At 44.2% G+C, this 21,944-nt stretch overlaps 1 protein-coding gene across 2 annotated transcripts in view; it reads left to right on the plus strand.

Moving 5' to 3' along the window:
- Positions 1 to 20,696, plus strand: part of LOC106566643 (prickle-like protein 2) — a 65,520-nt gene extending 44,824 nt beyond the window's left edge. The window contains exons 2-9 of one of the 2 annotated variants that reach the window (XM_014134863.2): positions 10,665 to 10,848; positions 13,241 to 13,354; positions 13,469 to 13,606; positions 14,654 to 14,857; positions 15,370 to 15,556; positions 17,006 to 17,160; positions 17,252 to 18,026; positions 18,156 to 20,696. In XM_014134863.2, coding sequence (XP_013990338.1) covers positions 10,717 to 10,848; positions 13,241 to 13,354; positions 13,469 to 13,606; positions 14,654 to 14,857; positions 15,370 to 15,556; positions 17,006 to 17,160; positions 17,252 to 18,026; positions 18,156 to 19,165 — 2,715 coding nt within the window. In that variant the 5' untranslated portion in view covers positions 10,665 to 10,716 and the 3' untranslated portion in view covers positions 19,166 to 20,696. The remainder of the gene's footprint in view (positions 1 to 10,664; positions 10,849 to 13,240; positions 13,355 to 13,468; positions 13,607 to 14,653; positions 14,858 to 15,369; positions 15,557 to 17,005; positions 17,161 to 17,251; positions 18,027 to 18,155) is intronic. The other variant, XM_045693041.1, reaches the window with a different exon arrangement.
- Positions 20,697 to 21,944: the final 1,248 nt, after the last annotated feature.

Here is a 21,944-nt window from a genome sequence, read left to right on the forward strand (position 1 = left end):
GCTATGCCATCTTGGATAGAGTTGGTGGGTGATTGAAAGATGAACTAAGGTCCACACTCCAGTCCAGTTGGTGGTGTTAATGCACCTTAAAGTTGGTTGCCAACCGCCATATAAAGTCCGAAGGAGAAGAAACCTGAAGGAGGAGAGATTACTAGAAACGAACACGGTTTACCCTTTTATCTGTGGATTAATAGAAGACTTTGTGCATTTCAGGTAAAATAGCAACGCAATGTTTATATCCCAGGACAAATTAGCTAGCAACAGCAAGCTAGCTAGCTAAATTGCCATAAATGTTTAATGCTTTTCGACCTGTCCCCAAATTAATATAGTTGGTTCAGAGTTAATTTTGATATTTCAACCTGCGTGTCCTGATCATGTCTGGTGTGGGTGGACAAAATCAACATGCGCGTGGACGTAAGTGCACGAGCGGTCTGGTCAGCATGTTAGGAGCAGTTATTTTTTGATGTGCAAGTAGTCTCTAAGGTGCAGATTTGAGCAGGTAGACAGCTTGGGTTTGTTGTTCAACAGTCTGATGGCCTGGTGGTAGAAGCATTCTTGGAGCCTGTTGGTCCGAGACCCGATGCTCCGATACCATTTGCCAGATGATAACATAATGAGCAGTCCGTGGTTTGATTGACTGGCATACTTGAAGATCTTCCTGGCCTTCCTCAGACACGGCTTGGTGTAAGTGCAGCCAGGTCACCTGTGATAAAAGTCAGTATTCGACATCCATCCATGTCTGAGGACGTCGGGAGATGAAGTGGAAACCGTCCACTAGGGGCATCTGCCTCTGGTGTCAAATGTTGCATGTTCGAATCCTGCGAGGGAAAGTTGTTTTTGAAATGTTTGTTTTAAGCCTATCCCAAACCTTAACCCTTACCTTAACCTTTTCACATGTGAGTTCCAAATAACGGTTGCTGGTGAGTTGTTTTATGCACGTGATGTCAGAATACACTCACTGTTCCAAAATGTGATTGTTACGCAACAGGACAGTTAACGTGCACTGCCTGCTAATTATCTACGTTTCATCTTGTCAATTTTCCAAGAAATTCTAACAAGTTGTTTTTTCTAACAACAGTTTGAATTGAGGTGTGTTCCACCTCCTCATTAATTCACAAAGAAGTAGCCCATTTCAGTGTTGCAAAAAAATGTATGTTTGAGGCTTTACTGAGCCGGACAAACTTCCCTCTTCGAGGAGAGCCCTTCCCTAAGTATGCAGACATACAGTATAAACAGTCTTGCAAGAACTGGCACATTTTCTGGCTAGTGCTCACATTTTTGCATTGATGTTTTTCTTGCAAATAATAATTTGGACATGTTTGCATTCCTATTCGTATTTTATTTTACCTTTATTTAACAAGGCAAGTCAGTTAAGAACAAATTCTTATTTACAATGACAGCCTGCCCATGCCAAATCCTAACCTGGCCATTTGTGATACTGCCTGGAATCGAACCAGGGTCTGTAGTGACGCCTCTAGCACTGAGATGCAGTGCCTTAGACCGCTGCGCCACTCAGGAGCCCGAAAACAGAGTGCTTTATTTTCTGTATGTCGTGTTGTCATTTCTACTGTAGCATACGGTATGTACCTATGTAAGTATGTATGTATGGAGCATAATGTATTTACCGTTTTATTCACGTTTTCAAGTACTGGTGACAAATAATGCATTCCGATTATTGCATAGATTGTAATAGACACCTATGATTTGTGTAAAATACTTTTTTGAAGGTTGCACTGATTATAATGAGCATACTGCAAACAGACCATACTCCTCTTGTTTCCTCTTATTATCGTGGTTTGAAGCGGAAAAACAAATATGCCGATGCGCACAAACTACCAATCCTCAGATTACTTTCGATTTCGAGAAAGTGTTTTATTTAATTAATTTAACTCACCTGTGATGTGATGAATTATAAATAGTAATTGCTATTAGCTTATTCATATTGTGGTTTCTGTCAGCCGAGAGTTTTGTAAATATGACTGCTTGTGTTATGTCAATCTTTCCTCAATTAGCACTAGGACTAATGTAGCCTACATTTTCCGGTTTGGATGATTGTGTATGCTGTCGTTACTTCTGTGAATGTCTGAATATTGCATCCCAAAGTAAACTGGCCACATTCAGGACATAACTTTGTAAGGACTGTGTTTGCGCAAAATGTTTCTGTGAAAAACCAATGAGGCTAGCTCAAATGTTGACTGTTGCGTCAATCGAAACTGGTCGTTCTAAATAAGCGTTCTAATCACACCGGTTTGAGCGTATGCTCCAGGGACCACTGTAGAATGATCACACCAGTTTGTTGATAAGTGTGAAAAGGTTAACCATTCAGAGTAAATGCCTAAACTTAACCCTAACCTTAAGAATTTGGAGTTAATGCCTGAACTTAACCCTAACCTTCAAAATTCAGAGTTAAAACCTAAACTTAACCATTAACCCTTCGAAGTGTCCCATTTGTAACAACTTTGAAATTTGACATTTTGAAACATGGATGAATGTCTAATTCTGACGTGAGATTGTGAAAGCTGGTTGGTAAATGTTCTGTAGGGCAAAGAGCGTTCCCCCAGTGACATATTAGGCCCTCTGCACCACCCTCTGTAGACCCTTGTGTTTGAGGGCGGTGCAGTTGCCATACCAGGCGGTGATGCAGGAAGTAAGTGAGTGGGATGGTGTTAGGTAGCATCTGTCTGTTGTCCCACAGCAGATTGGCATATTCTTTTGTTCATATATTTTTGTTGGGTAGTTTAGACAAATAAAGTGTCTAAATGGGATAGAACCAATAAACCAATCCACTCTACACACAGTAGAAAATGGCCTTCTCAGTTACTATTGAAAGTGGGCCTTATCAGCCAAATGAATATTTATGAACGTTTAATCCATACACTGCTGAGTTATGTCATTAGAGAAGAGCTCTTTCCAACATAAATTTTACATTTACAGTATTACCCCCAACTCTGATTATTCCTCTATTATAAACTGTAGCAGACTTACTCAATGAATCCGGATTTTCAATTTTGCAATAATTGACCTTTAAGCACTTTGGTAATTTATACATTTGTCTGCCACAACTTTCCCAATGACCCAAGGGCATATTATAAAAGTGTTTGATGTTTTACAGTATTGCAAAGGAAGGACACACCAGTCCTAGAGGGGATTTAAATCACTTGTACATGAGGAACCAATTCAAGCACACAAACACACACACACACACACACACACACACACACACACACACACACACACACACACACACACACACACACACACACACACACACACACACACACACACACACACACACACACACGTACCCTCTCATCTAGTAAAGTTTATAGCTTAGTAGCTGCACATATATTCTTTCTTCAATATTTCAGTGGATGAGCAGAACCATTGAAGTTCCTCTACAGCTGTGAGTGATGAAGTGCTGTCAGTAGAGCTGGGGAGAGAGAAGTGTCTTCATATCTGTCACCCAGACATACCTACAGGCTGTGTGTTTAATCCAGCCAGACAGTACTGTACAGGTCACACAGCTCACCGAGGAGCCCAGTCCATCCTGGCCTCAACAGTTAGGCTGCTAGGTCCAGCATTCTCAGGCTGTTATAGTCAGTATTCATGTGACACAGGCTTTAGGATGCTATATCCCGCATCCAGCTCTGCCCCTGCTCGCTCAACAAGCCTCTCTGCCATAAATGAAATGTGAACTGTGAAGGTGTCAGGGAAATGAAATACAGTATATAGAGTACCAGTCAAAAGTTTGGACACACCTACTCATTGAAGTTTTTTTTTTTTATATTACTATTTTCTACATTGTAGAATAGTAGTGAATACGTCAAAACTATAAAATAACAAATAACACATATGGAATCATGTAGTAACCAAACATGTGTTAAACAAATCAAAATATATTTCAGATTTCAGATTATTCAAAGTAGCCACCTTTTGCCTTGATGACAGCTTTGCATACTCTTGGCATTCTCTCAACCATCATCATGAAGTAGTCACCTGGAATGCATTTCAATTAACAGGTGTGCCTTGTTAAAAGTAAATTTGTGGAATTTCTTTCCTTCTTAATGTGTTTGAGCCAATCAGTTGTGTTGTGACAATGTAGGGGTGGTATACAGAAGATGGTGCCAGGTTTTCTCCAGAGTTCAATCTTGGTTTCATCAGACCAGATCAGACCAAACTCCAAGCGGATTGTCATGTGCCTTTTACTGAGGAGTGGCTTCCGTCTGGCCACTCAACCATAAAGGCCTGATTGGTGGAGTGCTGAAGAGATGGTTGTCCTTCTGGAAAGTTCTCTCATCTCCACAATGGAACTCTGGAGATCTATCAGAGTGACCATCAGGTTCTTGGTCACCTCCCTGACCAAGGCCCTTCTCCCCCGATTGCTCAGTTTGGCCAGGCAGCGAACTCTAGGAAGTCTTGGTGGTTCCAAACTTCTTCCATTTAAGAATGATGGAGGCCACTGTGTTTCTCGGGGACCTTCAATGCTGCAGAAATGTTTTGGCACCCTTCCCCATATCTGTGCCTCGATAAAATCATGTCTCAGAGCTCTACGGACAGTTCCTTCAACCTCATGGCTTGGTTTTTGCTCTGACATGCACTGTCAACTGTGGGACCTTATGTAGACAGGTGTGTGCCTTTCCAAATCATGCCCAATAAATTGAATTTACCACAGGTGGACTCCAATCAAGTTGTGGAAACATCTCAAGGATGATCAATGGAAACAGGATGTACCTGAGCTCAATTTTTGTTTTTTGTTTTTTATAAATTTGCCCAAATTTGCCCAAATTTCTAAAAACCCGTTTTCGCTTTATCACTTGGGGTATTGTGTGTAGATTGATTCTTTTTTTTTTTTTTATAAAACAAAATGTGGAAAAAATGGAGGGGTCTGAATAATAGACGGCAGGAAGCTTGGTGATGTGATGTACTAGGACGGCGAATAGCTGACGTCATCTCCCCTCCCCTAGACTGTTATTTGTAATGTTTGTATACTCTTTGATAGTTTTTGCTATATTATATATTTTGAGTTGATTTTACAAAAAAAAATAACAAGAAAAAACAACAACATAATCTCTCCCATTCTAGATCATAATGGACTATGTGGGCAAGTTATGCAACTGCTGATATTTTTGTGGCTGCAAATAGAATCAATCACCATTTTGTTTCCCATTGTTGAACATGAGATGAGAAAAGAGACACTGATCAGTGTTTAGAGATGATCATTACAGAGTATTTTCTCATAACCTTCACAGATGAAGGATGTGTATAGTATAGATACAGTGCATTAGGAAAGTATTCAGACCCCTTAACTTTTTCGACATTTTCTTATGTTACAGCCTTATTCTAAAATGTATTAAATTCATGTATACCCTATAATGATGAAGCAAAAACAGACCCATTGCTGTGAGACTCGAAATTGAGCTCAGGTGCATCATGTTTTCATTGATCATCCTTGAGATGTTTCTACAACTTTGTTGGAGTCTACTCCTCAGTAAAAGGCACATGACAGCCCGCTTGGAGTTTGCTAAAAGGCACTTAAAGGACTCTCAAGCTATGATGAAACCAATATTGAACTTTTTGGCCTGAATGCCGAACATCACGTCTGGAGGAAATGAGGCACCATCCCTATGGTGAAGCATGGTGGTGGCAGTATCATGCTCTGGGGATGTTTTTCAGCGGCAGGGACTGGGAAACTAGTCAGGATCGAGGGAAAGGTGAATGGAGCAAAGTACAGAGAGATCCTTGATGAAAACCTGCACCAGAGTACTCAGGACCTCAGACTGGGGCAAAGGTTCACCTTCCAACAGGACAACGACCCTAAGCACACAGTCAATACAGCACAGGAGTGGCTTCGGGAACAAGTCTCTGAATGTTTTGAGTGGCCCAGCCAGAGCCTGGACTTGAACTCGATAGAACATCTCTGGAGAGACCTGAAAATAGCTGTGCAGCAATGCTTCCCATCCAACATGGCAGAGCTTGAGAGGATCTGCAGAGAAGAATGGGAGAAACTCCCCAAATACAGGTGTGCCTAGCTTGTAGCGTCATACCCAAGAAGACTCGATGCTATAATCGCTGCCAAAGGTGCCTCATCAAAGTAATAAGTAAAGGATCTGAATACGTATGTAAATGTGATATCTAAGAGAAACATGTCATGTGTTTTTATATAACGACAGTGTGACATGGGGAACACACAACAGCGGCATATGATTGGTGGAGAACTGTCATTGAAGAAGTAATAGACCCTTGGTTAGGTGTTCAGTGCTTCAGACGAGCACTTCTTCTCATGTTCGTTTTTACATAAAGAAGAGGCTCTTTCTCTCTTACTCTCTCCTTCCTTCCTTCCTTCCTTCCTTCCTTCCTTCCTTCCTTCCTTCCTTCCTTCCTTCCTTCCTTCCTTCCTTCCTTCCTTCCTTCCTTCCTTCCTTCCTTCCTTCCTTCCTTCCTTCCTTCCTTCCTTCCTTCCTTCCTTCCTTCCTTTCCTCCCTCCCTCCCTCCCTCACGCTCTCCTTCTTTCTCTCATGCACACCCACACAGAGACTGTCAGATCCACACGAGGATGGAAGGACGAGGACGGAGAGAGGTGAAGCATGACACATGAAAAAAAAAGACATTTATTCAGCAATGATTTGACAGATCACTATCACTCTTTCTCTCTCTCTCTCTATCAATCTCAAATCAATTCAATTTCAATTTAAGGGGCTTTATTGGTATGGGGAACATATGTTTACATTGCCAAAGCAAGTGAAATAGATAAACAACAACAAATTTACAGTAAATATTACACTCACAAAAGAAACATTTCAAATGTCATATTACGTATATACACAGTGTTGTAATAATGTGCAAATAATTAAAGTACAAAAGGGAAAATAAATAAATCTAAATATAGGTTGTATTTACGATGATGTTTGTTCTTCACTGGTTGCCCTTTTCTTGTGGCAACTGGTCACACATATTGCTGCTGTGATTGCACACTGTGGTATTTCACCCAATAGATGTGGGATTTCATCAAAATGCTTTGTAGGTCTGTGTAATCTGAGGGAAATATGTGTCTCTAATATGATCATACATTTGGCAGGAGGTTAGTAAGTGCGGCTCAGTTTCCACCTCATTTTGTGGACAGTGTGCACATAGCCTGTCTTCTCTTGAGAGCCAGGTCTGCCTTCGGCTGCCTTTCTCAATAGCAAGGCTTTGCTCACTGAGTCTATACATAGTCAAATATTTCCTTAATTCTGGGTCAGTCTCAGTGGTCAGGTATTTTGCCCATGTGTACTCTCTGTTCAGGGTCAAATAGCGTTCTAGTTTTCACAGTATTTTTGTAAATACTTTCCAATGTGTCAGGTATTATTTCCAATGTGTCTGCATGCATTATTTGGTGTTTTATGTTGTACACGGAGGATATTTTTGCAGAATTCTGCATGCAGACTCAATTTGGTGTTTGTCCCGTTTTGTAAATTCTTGGTTGGTGAGCGGACCCAAGACCTCACAACCATAAAGGGCAATGGATTCTATAACTAATTCAAGTATTTGTGGCAGATCCTAATTGGTATGTCGAATTTTATGTTCCTTTTGATGGCATAGAAGGCCCTTCTTGCCTTGTCTCTCAGATCGTTCGCAGCTTTGTGGAAGTTACCTGTGGTGCTGGTGTTTAGGCCGAGGTATGTATAGTTTTTTGTGTGCTCTGGGGCAACGGTGTCTAGATGGAATTTGTATTTGTTGTCCTGGCAACTGGACCTTTTTTGGAACACTATGTTTGTCTTACTGAGATTTACTGTCAGGGCCCAGGTCTGACAGAATCTGTGCAGAAGATCTAGGTGCTGCTGTAGGCCATCCTAAATTGGTGACAGAAGCACCAGATCATCAGCAAACAGAAACATTTGACTTCAGATTCTAGTAGGGTGAGGCCGGGTGCTGCAGACTGTTCTAGTGCCCTCGCCAATTCGTTGATATATATGTTGAAGAGGGTGGGGCTTAAGCTGCATCCCTGTCTCACCCTCGGCCCAGTAGAAAGAAATGTGTGTGTTCTTTGCCAATTTTAACCACACACTTGTCGTTTGTGTACATGGATTTTATAATGTCGTATGTTTTTTCTCCCAACACCGCTTTCCATCAATTTGTATAGCAGACCCTCATGCCAAATTGAGTCGAAAGCTTTTTTGAAATCAACATAGCATGAAATGCCTTTGTTTTGGTTTGTTTGTTTGGTCTGTCGTATGGTAATTTGGTAAAAAGCCAATTTGACATTTGCTAAATACATTGTTTTCGCTTGAGAAATGTACGATGTTAATGATAATGCAGAGGATTTCCCCAAGCTTACTGTTGAACATATCCCACGGTAGTTATTGCTGTCAAATTTGTCTCCACTTTTGTGAATTGGGGTGATCAGTCCTTGGTTCCAAATATTGGGGAAGATGCCAGAGCTGAGGATGATGTTAAAGAGTTTAAGTATACCCAATTGGAATTTGTGGTCTGTATATTTTATCATTTCATTTAGGTTATCGTCAACCCCACAGACCTTCTTGGGTTGGAAGGTTTCTATTTTGTCATGTAGTTCATTCAATGTAATTGGAGAATCCAGTGGGTTCTTGTAGTCTTTAATCGTTGATTCTAAGATTTGTATTTGATCATGTATATGTTTTTGCTGTTTGTTCTTTGCTATAGATTAAAGAGCCAAAATCTATACCTATCAATCTCTCTCTCTCTATCAATCTCTCTCCATTTACAGCATCTCTATTTCTAATTCTCTCTCTCTGAAGATGAAGTCATTTGTAGTTTTGGACGCAGTTGAAAGAATACTACCACCCTTTCATTAAAATTGAGTGATTACCTTCTTCTACAGACAATGAGATGTGGCAGCATTCATCCCCTCTTGATATTTGTCTGATAAACTTTTTCTTAAGCCATGGCAAAACTAAATGTCATGGTGAATTATTGACTGAACCTTGAACTTTACAGTATGTAACAAGAGTGGTAATAATGATGCTCATGGCCAAAGCTGTCATTCATGCGCTGCAGATGATGTGTCACTCATATTGACAATGTGCTCATATTCATTATCAGTGTACTAATGGCACATAATGGATGTTATCTCTGATTGGCTGTGACTGATAGACAAGCCTCTGTTTTTTTCTCTCTCTAGAAAGCAGAACTGAACACAAACCAGTGAGAAAAAAACGGAAAGATCAAATTTGCCTGCCTGCCTCCCTCCTTCCCTCCCTCCAAATTCCCCCACACCCCTAATGTGTTGCCGGGGCAGATTAGAGGAGTGCGTGATGACAAACCACTCGGCATAGTGAGAGTATGTTACGTCGAACTCACACACACACTCTCCAGATCTCCCATGAGTCCTTCTCTCCCTCACTCTCTCTACTCCATACAGTTGTGATGTAACTGATGCACTGCCTGCCTGCTCGGGCCAGGCCAAGAGCGAGCAGCTACATCAGCACCAGCTTTACCTTAGAGGAATCAGCAGCGTCCATCTTAGAGCGAGATAAACAACACACCACACTACCTCATGCAGTCTGACTCACTGGCTCACTCCTCAAAGCACAGCGAGGGAGATTAGTTATGTCCTTGTGCTTTCATGGCTTTAGTTATCTCCTGGGGCTTTGTGTGTTGTGTAAGAAGCTCTGGAAGGTTGTTGTAGCTATCTGTTAGATTCCAAGTAATGGACGTTCCACAGGGTGTCTGTGTTGTGGTGAGGGAATGTTGTTTTGGATTAATGGTGGACAGATCCTGTTTGAGCCTGATCCATGACGTGTCATGTGGTGGGACTGATTTTATTGGAAGTGGATTAGCTACAGTAAACCCATCTTGTTTCCCATATAGACCAACTTACTGTAGGGGCACCCTGCCCCTGGCCTTTACCCCTATCACCCACCATCCATTCATGCTATAAAATGTCCCATTTGCTCCCTAAATGAATTGCTTTCAGTGCCATGTGTCTGGTGACGGCAGGTAGCGATCTGCAGCAGATACCGTCTCCTCCTAATCAGTCATGTATTAGTAATGTGTCCAGCTGTTCCACTATCCCGCCAGAGACCCTCCATCCTCTCACTCTTTACTCTCACTCTCACTCTCACTCTCTCCCTCTCTCTATCGCCTCTGCATTCATCTCTGCTCATCCTAATTCATATTCTCAAGTATGATCAACACTGTCTAAGGAGCTCAGCCATATCTGATAAACGTAACTTAGGCTTGTTGTGTTATATTTCTGTGTTTGGACTGTATATTAGTTTTGAAAACTATAATGGCACAAACATTTTGTGCATTTGACAGTTTTATTAAAGTCTGAGCCAGTGTGTGTGTTTGTGTGTATGACTCTGTACAATATTTATGCATAATTGGTTATAACAAATTGGTGAAAATGCTTACATATATCTGCCATAGCCCTGATGTATGGCCCTGGGAAATCTGAAACCGCAGCCTGTAGTGTAGAATACTAATTACTTTCTCTTTCTCTATCTTTCTCTCTCTCCCCTCTATATCTCTCTTCCTCCCTCCCTCCCTCCCTCCCTCCCTCCCTCCCTCCCTCCCTCCCTCCCTCCCTCCCTCCCTCCCTCCCTCCCTCCCTCCCTCCCTCCCTCCCTCCCTCCCTCCCTCCCTCCCTCCCTCATGCGCTCTCTTTCTCTCCCCCTTTCTCCCTCTCTCTCTCTGCTCTGCTAAAGTAAGACCTGTGTCTACTCTAAGTGTCCCAGTGAGGAGCATGTGGTGAGGGCCATGTCTCTGGAGATGGAGAAGAGTGTCACTAAGTTGATGTATGACTTCCAGGGGAACTCTACCTCTGACGACGACTCAGGCTGCGCACTGGAGGAATACGCCTGGGCGCCCCCTGGTCTCAGCCCTGAGCAGGTACACCATCCACTTTGTACCCCTCTTTTACCCTTCTCTTACCCTACTGACTCTCCACTATGACCCAACTCTGCCCTCACCACAGCTTGCTAAGCCCTGGCTGAAACAAATTATTTGTAGTTATGCATATCATTTTCCTAGTTATCTGAGAAGGGTGGATTCATAGCAGCAGAACTGATGTTTAATTGCTTTAAAATTCCCTCTGAGAGAGAGAGAGAGAGAGAGAGAGAGAGAGAGAGAGAGAGAGAGAGAGAGAGAGAGAGAGAGAGAGAGAGAGAGAGAGAGAGAGAGAGAGAGAGAGAGAGAGAGAGAGAGAGAGAGAGAGAGAGAGAGAGAGAGAGAGAGAGAGAGAGAGAGAGAGAGAGAGAGAGAGAGAGAGAGAGAGAGAGAGAGAGAGAGAGAGAGAGAGAGAGAGAGAGAGAGAGCAAATTAGCTGTCAAACATTTCATGGAAGCGCAAATGTGAAGTAATTACTCAGCTGTCACTGTTGAGGTGACACGACGTGAGCAGAGAGGTCAGAGCCGTACGTAATGACAACTGTGACCAAACCATGAAGATGATCTGTGGAATGCATCGTCTGAACGACTTGAAAGTAATGAAATGATGGTGCCTCTTGGTTTCAGTGATGTAATGATGGTGTGTATTATATATTCTAGAATTTTTTGCTGTTTGTTGGATTGCTATGTTTTATTCTATCAGGATTGTCATTCCTAACCCCTCAAATTGGAACAAACTGAAACATAAACTTCCACCACAGAGAGAAAACAGCAGAGACATAAAAATGATAAGTTCTTTCCGTTGACGGGAGCTGTCCAGATGAGGGAGAAGTTAGTTCTTTGTTTGTTCTCAGGCTGAAGTAATAATTCCTGCTTGTCTCCACTGTAAAGTGCTGCACAGTGGGACCTGTGATGCGATGCTGCCACGCTCCCTTCCTCCCACCACCCCTTCCTCCCTCGCTCCCTCCCTCTCTCCCATCCTTCCATCCTTCCCTTCCCCTTCCGCCGACCCGCCCTCCCTCCCTCCCTCCAGCCCACCTGCCCTCCCTTCCTTCCTTCCTTTCCCCTCCCTCCCTTCCTCCCTCCCTTCAGGAGCTCTGTTAATAGATGACAGGCAGGGCTGATGATAGTTATTTTCTCCAGTCAGCCATCTTGACAGGATTCTGAGGGAGGCTGTGGCCTTTCTCTGAACCAACAGGAGATGAAGGCAATCAAGCCTGCTGGATGATTGTGACCTACAACTAAGTTTAGCATCTGCTGTTGACTAGATGGCTGTTTTCTAGTGGATTGGAAGGCCCTAATTTATTTTGTGCAATGTTAGGTGTGAGCCACACAAGGATTTTAGTTTAAATCTGCTGTATATGTGTCGAGGATTATGTTGCAAATCATTGAGGTGTGACAAAACTTTAATTGTACCATAAGATTGTTGTGTTCTTGAAGAATAATTACCTGAAGCATTTTCCCTCCTTTCTATCATGTGACTTCAGCTCAGCAAGTTTTCCTGAATGCCTATAATTACTTTGATTGTAGCCTACAGGCATTCAGAAATCATAGATACCTTTTTATTTTCCCATCACTATGGAGGCTGCGGTAGCTTTGAGGGTGGGCCAGCAACTGGAAGGTTGGCGGTTCAAATCCTACTGTAGACCAGGGCAAAAATCTAGTGGGAGTGAGCTGGCAGCTGGAGGTTTGCTGGCATTGATGTCTCAGGTTGAAGTAATAATTCCTGCTTGTCTCCACGGTAAAGTGCTGCACAGTGGGACCTGTGATGCAATGCTGCCACGCTCCCTCCCTTCCTTCCATGTTCCCTAGAGCAAGGAACGTGTGTTGGATAAAAAGCAGAAGACACATTTCCATCCTGTATGGACTAATAAAGCTAAGTAGAATAAGAGCCTACAATCGGGACTCTACAAAACACTGTCTGCAATGAAAGAGAACATTGCTCTCCAAGGCTGTGTCTGCTGCAGAGCCACAAGATCCTTTGTTCCAGACACTCCTAGTTCCAGCCGTTGTTCTCAAGGCCAAGGATGATGGAGGACAGAACAATAACCAACACAGCAGAATATAAAGCCCATCATCTATTCATTAGAAACTGCTGCTTTCAGGTTCATCTGGGAGGGTTCTTGAACTTTTGTTTTTAACCGACAGACATTTTACCATTCAATTTACAGAGATAGTAAAGTTTATAATGATGGGTAGGCACATGGCCAACTTCAGGAAGGATCAGACTAGCCACTCTATCAATCCTGTCATTACAAAAAATCAACAATTGTTGAGTGCAAAAACAAACATGTACCAAGGCTGTAGAAGATGCTATCATTGTCACTATGCTGAACTAAGACCCTTAGCGTTTTGTGAGACTAAAGCCAGAGTGTTGTGGTTTGTGTCCCTGTCAGGTGCATCAGTACTACGGTTCTCTACCTGAGGACAGGGTGCCGTATGTGAACAGCCCAGGAGAGAAGCACCGCATCAAACAGCTAATTCACCAGCTGCCCCCGCACGACAACGAGGTGACACACTAGTTTACCTGATTACCTGTGTCTAGTGACCTTTGACACATTTACGAAGGGATATCTAATGTTTTTGATATGGGTGATGAAAGAGTTTTTTGGTTTGGTCGTCAGGTCCGATACTGCAACACGCTGGACGACGAGGAGAAGAGGGAGCTCAAGCTCTTCAGTAACCAGAGAAAGAGGGACAACCTGGGAAGAGGCAATGTCCGCCCCTTCCCCTTGTCCATCAGTGGGGCCATCTGTGAACAGGTACTCACTGCTGACACAAAACAAACATCACAGAAATCCTACAGCACAAAGAGCAGAAACATAGAGGGCACCACTAGAGGATGGTGCAAATGGGATAAAATCCATGCTACAGCAAATCTAATTTATATTTGAAAATAAATTCAGCTTTCCACTCAGATCTGTTCATGTCTAAATGAGATGCTTTCTCTGCCTTGGTTTTTGGTTTGATGTCTAATCAGCAGGATTAGCCATAAAAGCCCTTCAGTGATAAGATCATGCACTTCACATTTAGAAACATTGGATTATTCATATCGTAACTGGCATCTCTCCCCCCTCCTCTCCCCCCTCCTTCAATCTCCCCTCATTCTCTCTCCCCCTCCTTCTCCCCCTCCTCCTTCCTTCCCACTCCTTTTCTCTCCCCCGCCTTCTCTCTCCCTCCTCCTTCTCTCCCCCTCATTCTCTCTCCCCTCCTCTCCCTCCTCCTTCCATCTCCCCTCATTCTCTCTCCCCTCCTCTCCCTCCTCCTTCAATCTCCCCTCATTCTCTCTCCCCTCCTCTCCCTCCTCCTTCAATCTCCCCTCATTCTCTCTCCCCCTCCTCTCCCTCCTCCTTCAATCTCCCCTCATTCTCTCTCCCCCTCCTCTCCCTCCTCCTTCAATCTCCCCTCATTCTCTCTCCCCTCCTCTCCCTCCTGCTTCAATCTCCCCTCATTCTCTCTCCCCTCCTCTCCCTCCTCCTTCAATCTCCCCTCATTCTCTCTCCCCCTCCTTCTCCCCCTCCTCTCCCTCCTCCTTCAATCTCCCCTCATATTCTCTCCCCCTCCTTTTCCCCCCTCCTCCTTCCTTCCCCCGCCTTCTCTCTCCCCCGCCTTCTCTCTCCCCCCGCCTTCTCTCCCCCTCCTTCTCTCTCCCCCTCCTTCTTCCTTCCCCCTCTGTACATTTATTTTATCTGAATCTTACTTTCTAACTCTTTCTATCTATTTATATCCTGGCCCCTTTTCCTCTCTCCCCCCCCTAAACACCCCCCTCTCTCTCTCTCTCTCTCTCTCTCTCTCTCTCTCTCTCTCAGTGTGGGGGCCAGATAAATGGACGGGACATTGTGGTGTTTGCATCGCGGGCAGGCCACGGCCTGGTGTGGCACCCTCACTGCTTCGTGTGCTGCATGTGTGAGGAGCTCCTGGTGGACCTCATCTACTTCCACCAAGAAGGGAAGATCTACTGCGGCCGGCACCATGCTGAGAGGCTCAAACCCCGCTGCTGTGCCTGTGATGAGGTAAGCACGCCTGGGCTCAGAGGGCTGGGGTGGTGGGGGGGTCGGCTGGGTTAGCTGGAGCTCAGCGGGAGATGGGGTTTAAGGGGTATGGAGTGTTGAGGGGTCTCACCTTCCATATCTCAGTTATCTGAGGAAGTCTTGCTGGGTTTGACTAAGTCTTATTTCAGCTAATTCAAAGATATGTGTGATCTTCACTTGGTAAGACTCCTGCATATTATCTTTAATTATTTTTGCTGATGATTTTGTTCTATCTATTTTCTTTAGATTCCGGTTTGCTGATGATTGTGATGTATGGTCTCTCTCTCTCTCTCTCTCTCTCTCTCTCTCTCTCTCTCTCTCTCTCTCTCTCTCTCTCTCTCTCTCTCTCTCTCTCTCTCTCTCTCTCTCTCTCTCTTTGCTTTAGATTATCTTTGCTGATTATTGTGATGTAAGATCTCTCTATTTCTCTCTCTCTCTCTCTCTCTCTCTCTCTCTCTCTCTCTCTCTCTCTCTCTCTCTCTCTCTTGCTTTAGATTATCTTTGCTGATGAGTGTACGGAGGCGGAGGGCAGGCATTGGCACATGAAGCACTTCTGCTGCTATGAGTGTGAGGCGCCGCTGGGCGGCCAGCGCTACATCATGAAGGATGGACATCCACACTGCTGCAACTGCTTTGAGTCTCTCTACGCAGAGTACTGCGACGCCTGCGGTGAACACATAGGTACACGGTTCTAGATGTTTCCTGAACATGATGTATACACACCTGCTCTTTCCATGACATAGACTGACCAGATGAATCCAGGTGAAAGCTGTGATCCCTTATTGCTGTCACTTCAATCAGTGTATTTACAACTCTCTTTCTTTGTTATTGTCAGTTCGTATGTTTAATTAATAAATCATGCATTGATTCTATATTCTTCAAAACGCACCTGCATCCTTTACTTGTACTTCCATCTTTACCTCTGTAACTGCTTCTCTCTTCATTGCTGGCCATCTTCCTCCGTCTCTCTTGTTGACATCATATCCATCCCTCTTTTTCTTTTTACCATTTGTTATTCCCTTGACCTATTTTTATCCCTTTCTCGCTCTCTGTAGCTAGGTTTCCATCCAATTGGCGACAGATTTTCATGCGAATATTGTAAAATCCTCTTAGATAATATGCACATTTTCCCACCAGTGTTGTTTCCAGCAAACTGACTTGTGGATGACATAGTGCACACAAAATTCTAATAAAAATCTATAGTTCAATGTGTTTCCATCATATTTTCAACTCTACCAGCTCTATTTTTATTTGTCAAATAGCAATCAAGCATCAATCATCATGTCGCCAGAATAAGACCATTCAAAATATATTGAAAGGAGCATTAAGATCACTGTGCACTTTCACCACTCTGTGAAGTTCATCATAACTTATTTAATCTGTAGCCTAATAAACTGCACGACTTTACTTGCATAAACATTTTGGATGGAAACGTGGTTAGTGTCTCTTCTTACATGTATCTTGCCCCCTGTTTTCAAGTCTCTATGACTGTGTTGTTCCCACACGCCATCAGTCTCACTTTGTCTCTCTCTGTGTCTCTACTTCCATTTCTCCACGTCTCAACTCATTTCGTTATTGACATGTTTTGCCTGTGATGACAACCTAATGGAACCATTCAAAGAACCTGTGGTCGTTAAGTGCCAATAGTCATAAAATCTGAGATAAATGTATATTTATTGAGTTATTCATTTAGTTATTATACAGACTGCATAATCTCTGTTTTGGGTAAAGTCACAATATCAACCTTCTGGGAAATAAAACGCAGCGTTTGTGCTGTATTTCATTTCTTCTTCCAGTAAATATGATCAAAATATTTTGTAGGCTCATGTTTTACAGATTAGCTGAGGCTCTGAGCAGGCTCTTCAGAGACTGTGTGCTTGGCTCAGCTCATTACTGAGGAAAGTTACAGTCTCTCACTATAGATAATGGGTTTCAGCCAGTCAGTTAGACTGACGGTAATGCTGCTGATATACCATATGCCTATGCCAGTGTTCTTTCATCCAAAGGCAAGATCAAGCCTCCAATTGTCTGTGATCATTAAGAATCAGTTTGTGATATCCCGAAACTGACACCTTATTAGTAGTAAGATTCATTTCTAATTCTAATGCCAAGATGTGATCCTCTCCCCAGGCATTGACCAGGGCCAAATGACATATGACGGGCAGCACTGGCATGCCACAGAGGAGTGTTTCTGCTGTGCCCGCTGTAAGCGCTCCCTCCTGGGGCGCCCCTTTCTGCCCAAACAGGGACAGATCTACTGCTCACGCTCCTGCAGCGCCGGACAGGTGAACAACCAGAATTTAACTGAATGTTCTGGTGACACCTGTATGTGTGTTTTCTATGTATTTCAATTATGTCATCAATTCCATCAATCAGGACCCAGATGAATCCGACTCCTCGGACTCGGCCTTCCAGAGTGCCCGCTCCCGTGAGTCCCGCCACAGCACCAAGATCATAAAACAGGATCACCGAAATGCCGAGCAGGAGCGTCGCCAGCCAGCGCCCATGCCTGACCGTCTGTCTGTCGAGGTGGACCCCCTGTCTATCCATATGGACCGTCTGAGCCTTGGCTCCATCCAGACACCCAGCCGAACCCCCAGTCGCACCCCAAGCCGCACCCCTAGTCTCAACCAGGTGTGGATGAGCCGGGACGAACCTTATCCCCCAGCATACGAGGCAGCCTATGAGGGCTCCCCGCGGGACCCCTCTCCAACCCCCACGCCCCTGCTCCTGGGCCCGTGTAACCCCAGGCAGGGCTACAACCCCAGCCCCAAACCCCATCCCCCAACCCAGAGCTCTAGCAACACAGGGAAGAGGCCTGAGTCCTGGGTTAAAGAGCAGGGCAACACCAAGCGGACGCCCATGGCGGCATTGAGGGGCCAATCCTTCCAGGACAACTGGATCCACCACAGCCAGGACGAGTTCCGGCCACCCAAGCTGAGGACCCAGATGAGTTTTAACGAGGTGTCCAGCCAAGGCCAGGGCTTCTCAGACAAGAGGAGCATCAGCATGCATGGCTTCCAGAGGGACAGCAGGCCCCCCCTGACCAGGAACGCAATGAGCAACGGCATTAGCTTCACAGAGCCCCTCACCCCTCTGGAACAAACCCCCCGAGGATCCATGGAGTCTCTGGCCCTGTCCAACGCTACAGGTACTGTGCCCTCTCACCTGAGTTTAGAAGATAGACAGTAGATATGATCTAATATGATAATATGGATAATGATTTATGCTCCCAATCAGGTAATAAAGTATCAATAACCTGTCTGTGTATCTTTCCCAGGTAACTCTCTGGATGGAGTCAGTAAGCGTCAGGAGCACCTGTCCAGGTTCTCAATGCCAGACCTTAGTAAGGATTCTGGGATGAATGTGTCTGAGAAGAGCAACATGGGGACACTGGGTTCCCCTGTCCAGTTCCGCAGCTCTGAGTCCCTGACCTCCTCTCGGCCGTACAGGAACCTGAATGCGCCCGTGCAGGTGGGGTACCCCCTGGGGTACTGGGATGCCCCCCAGCCTCTGGCCTTTGAGGGTAAAGGTCGTGTGGCCCTGATGGGGAGTAGTGGCAACCTCCGCATGCCCCCTGTGATTGAGAGGACACCTCGTCGTCGGCCCAATGAGCCAGAGCCCATACGGCAACAACAACAACCAACGCAACCACGGCGACGAAAACACCGCGGCAACGGTAATGATGGAAATGGCAACCACCGCAACAGCGGTCGCCACCACCGGCGCTCTCGACGCTCACGCTCTGACAACGCCCTCCACCTGGCGGCCGACCGGGCAAATCACATGATGGAACCACCACACCGTCGCGTTCAGGAGGACTACGACCGTTTCCCCGCCGGCCGCACTGCCCGGGACCTGTTTGGGGTTGGGGGCATGGGTGGGTACAGACAACAGCCTTATAGACCCTGCCCTCGAACCACCTCAGACCTCACCCTGCACAATGCAGCGGGGGGCGGGGGGATTCAGCCGCTGGGCCTGGGGGGGCAATACTGTGGTGGAGAGGGGTACGGGGAGGGGGCAGACCCCTGGTGCTCCAGCTGCTCTGAGTCCTCTGAGTCTGAAGAAGATGAGGGGTACTTCCTGGGTGAGCCTATCCCCAGACCTATCCAGCTACGCTACCTCAACAATGAGGAGCTGCGCCACAGATACAGCCCTACAGGGGTGGGAGGGATGGGGGGCCACCATGGACCCATACACGGACCCCTACATGGAGGAAACCACGGGCAGCTGCACGGACAGCTACACATGCGCCAGAGGAGGAAGAGCAAGAACTGCACCATCTCATAGAGAGTGGAAGTGAGAAAAAGAGAGAAAGGGAGTGGGAGGGAGACAGAGAAAAATTAAGTGAGAGAGAAAGGGAGAGAGAGAGTATGTGTTGGAGTGTATGTGTATGTGTCAGAGAGAGAGAGAGAGAGAGAGAGAGTATGTGTTGGAGTGTATGTGTATGTGTCAGAGAGAGAGAGAGAGAGAGAGAGAGAGAGAGAGACATATATATTTGATGTGTGTGAGTTATACAACTGGCTCTGTGCGCGGGGGGGGGGGGGGGTGTTGTTTGTGTACACCTACTCAGTATGATCTAATCAGAACAGGAAGCCTGCAATGGACCGGCTTCTTACACAACTGCAATGTTTACAATGGTGACTAACGATTGGCACGAGCATCACATTTGTATTGTTAACTGTTTATTACATACAACAAGAAAGGTTACGGCAAATGATAAACTGTTTGTGTGTGCGTGTGTGTGTGCATGTGTGTGTGTGCGTGTGTGTGAGAGAGATACATCTACAGATACATCCAAGAAATACTGGACTTATTCATAAAATGTACTGCCATAGTAAAATTACTGGCTGTTTTTTCAACCCAGTTAAAACATTTATAGAAATTGGATTCATGCATGCATAATATTCAGTATGTCAACAAGGCATAAAATAATACTGCAAATAGTTGCAATTCATGATGGAATTTAGCAACTATTTAGCATTGTTTTCCATCTTGAAACAGACAGTGGATAAATTCACCATGTCTGTAAAGTTTAATGAATGCTCCCAAATGACTCAGTTTAAAAGAAGTAATGGTACACAGGACAAGAGCTCTACGGGCCGAAGTGCTCACGTATTTTATGTACCTACTGGACCTTGGAAAACCACCTGAGTGGACCTCTCATACCAGTGATCCACCAATGACTTATAATCAGTCCGTCACTTACTAAGGAGAACCAAAAACTGCCTGGCACACACGGCAGCCCTCCAAACCCAGTCAACTGGCTGCGTGATTGTGGAAAAAGTGTGCTAGATTCTGTACAGTGTTGTCTTTTACCTCAGTGGAAACCAAGAGCTGCTGAATGTACAGTATCGTTGGCTAGCCGGCCATGTTATCACCCTGTATAAGTAGCCTGTTGAACCTAACCCTGTGCTGTGTGTTTTACATAGCCTCCTGCCCTCCCTCCATCCATGCTTACCAAGGACAGCTCTAGCCTCTGCTCCTTGACCATTCAGGCACAGCAGCATCTCATACGGTCCCGTTTTCTCCCGCAACATGCTTTGTTTTTCAGAGTTAGAATACCACTACTAGATTAATAATAATGAAATATAATAATAACAATAATAATACCTGTTAAATGTATATAACAGTAAAATAAATGTTATTTAAGCTATGGATGTAGTAATGTAAATGTTCTGTACATAATGGCCCTACATATTTATATATATTTTGTAACTACAGAATCATTATTTGTATAACATGATGTAGGGATAGAAACGTCTTGCATGTTTATTTGTTGATGTTGTGTCATATTGGAATTAAAGTGGATTTTATTGAACAGTGAAAATGTCACGTCTTCTTTTGGTAACACTTTAATAATAACCCTGTTTAATAGGCCATTATAATTGCTTATACATTTTTAGAATAATATAAATGCTGTGAAGCTGCTTGCTCCAGATTTATGTGGTTGGTTCTAGCTGTGGTCCTCTGTAGCTCAGTTGGTAGAGCATGGCACATGGTGCATGCATGACTAAGTCGCTTTGGATAGAAGCGTCTGCTAAATGGCATATATTATTACGTATATTATGGAATCCCATGTTGGTTTGGTTGACTGACAGTCCCTGTCCCTCCTGACGTCGCTCCAACCTCTGCTGTAGAAATTCCATCTGTTCATTACCAGTCTGCTGCTAATAAGCCCATAATAAGCCTATACCTGGTTCTAACTTGCATTCTTTGTCCTGATCTTGTCCACATTCTTATTGTGACCACATTTTCAGACAGGTATAGACAATTAAAATCTGCATTGTGATCATTATCATCCTGCCTTTTAAAACCATTGACCGGTAGCACCTTTGATTTATGGCATCAATATGTGTCTTAAAATGAAATATTATTTTGAAAGAATAGCTGTCAAATAATTTGGTCACAATGCGGACACAGTGGACCGATATGAGACACATTTTAATACCATGGATAGACATATTTCTGAAAATATGGGCACAATCAGAATGTGGGCAAGATCAGGACAAAGGACGCATGTTATCGACAAGTATAAAATAGGATTTGACTGACTAACTGGTTGGCTACTTAGTGATCAAACATCCATTAACATCAGGGTTCCCAAACTGGTGGCCGCTGGCCGAATTTGTCCCGCGGGTAATTTAATTTGCCCCCCCCAAGTGAAAACGTGTTTTTAGAGATTTTAGCAAATTTATTTAAAATGAAATACGGAAATATCTCATAAGTATTCACACCCCTGAGTCAATAATTTGTAAAAACACCTTTGGCGGTAATTAAAGGTGTGAGTGTTTTTGGATAAGTCTCTAAAAGCTTTGCACACCTGGATTGTACAATATGTGCCCATTATTATAATTATTATTTAATTCAAGCCCTGTCAAGTTGATTGTTGATCATTGCTAGACAGCCATTTTCAAGTCTTGCTATAGATTTTCAAACCTATTTCTGTCAAAAGTGTAAGTAGGCCACTCAGGAACATTCAATGTTGTCTGGGTAAGCAACTCCAGTGTAGATTTGGCCTTGGGTTTTAGGTTAATGTCCTGCTGAAAGGTGAATTTGTCTCCCCATG

This window comes from Salmo salar, chromosome ssa13, assembly GCF_905237065.1.
Source record: "Salmo salar chromosome ssa13, Ssal_v3.1, whole genome shotgun sequence".
Taxonomy (NCBI): Eukaryota; Metazoa; Chordata; class Actinopteri; order Salmoniformes; family Salmonidae; genus Salmo; species Salmo salar.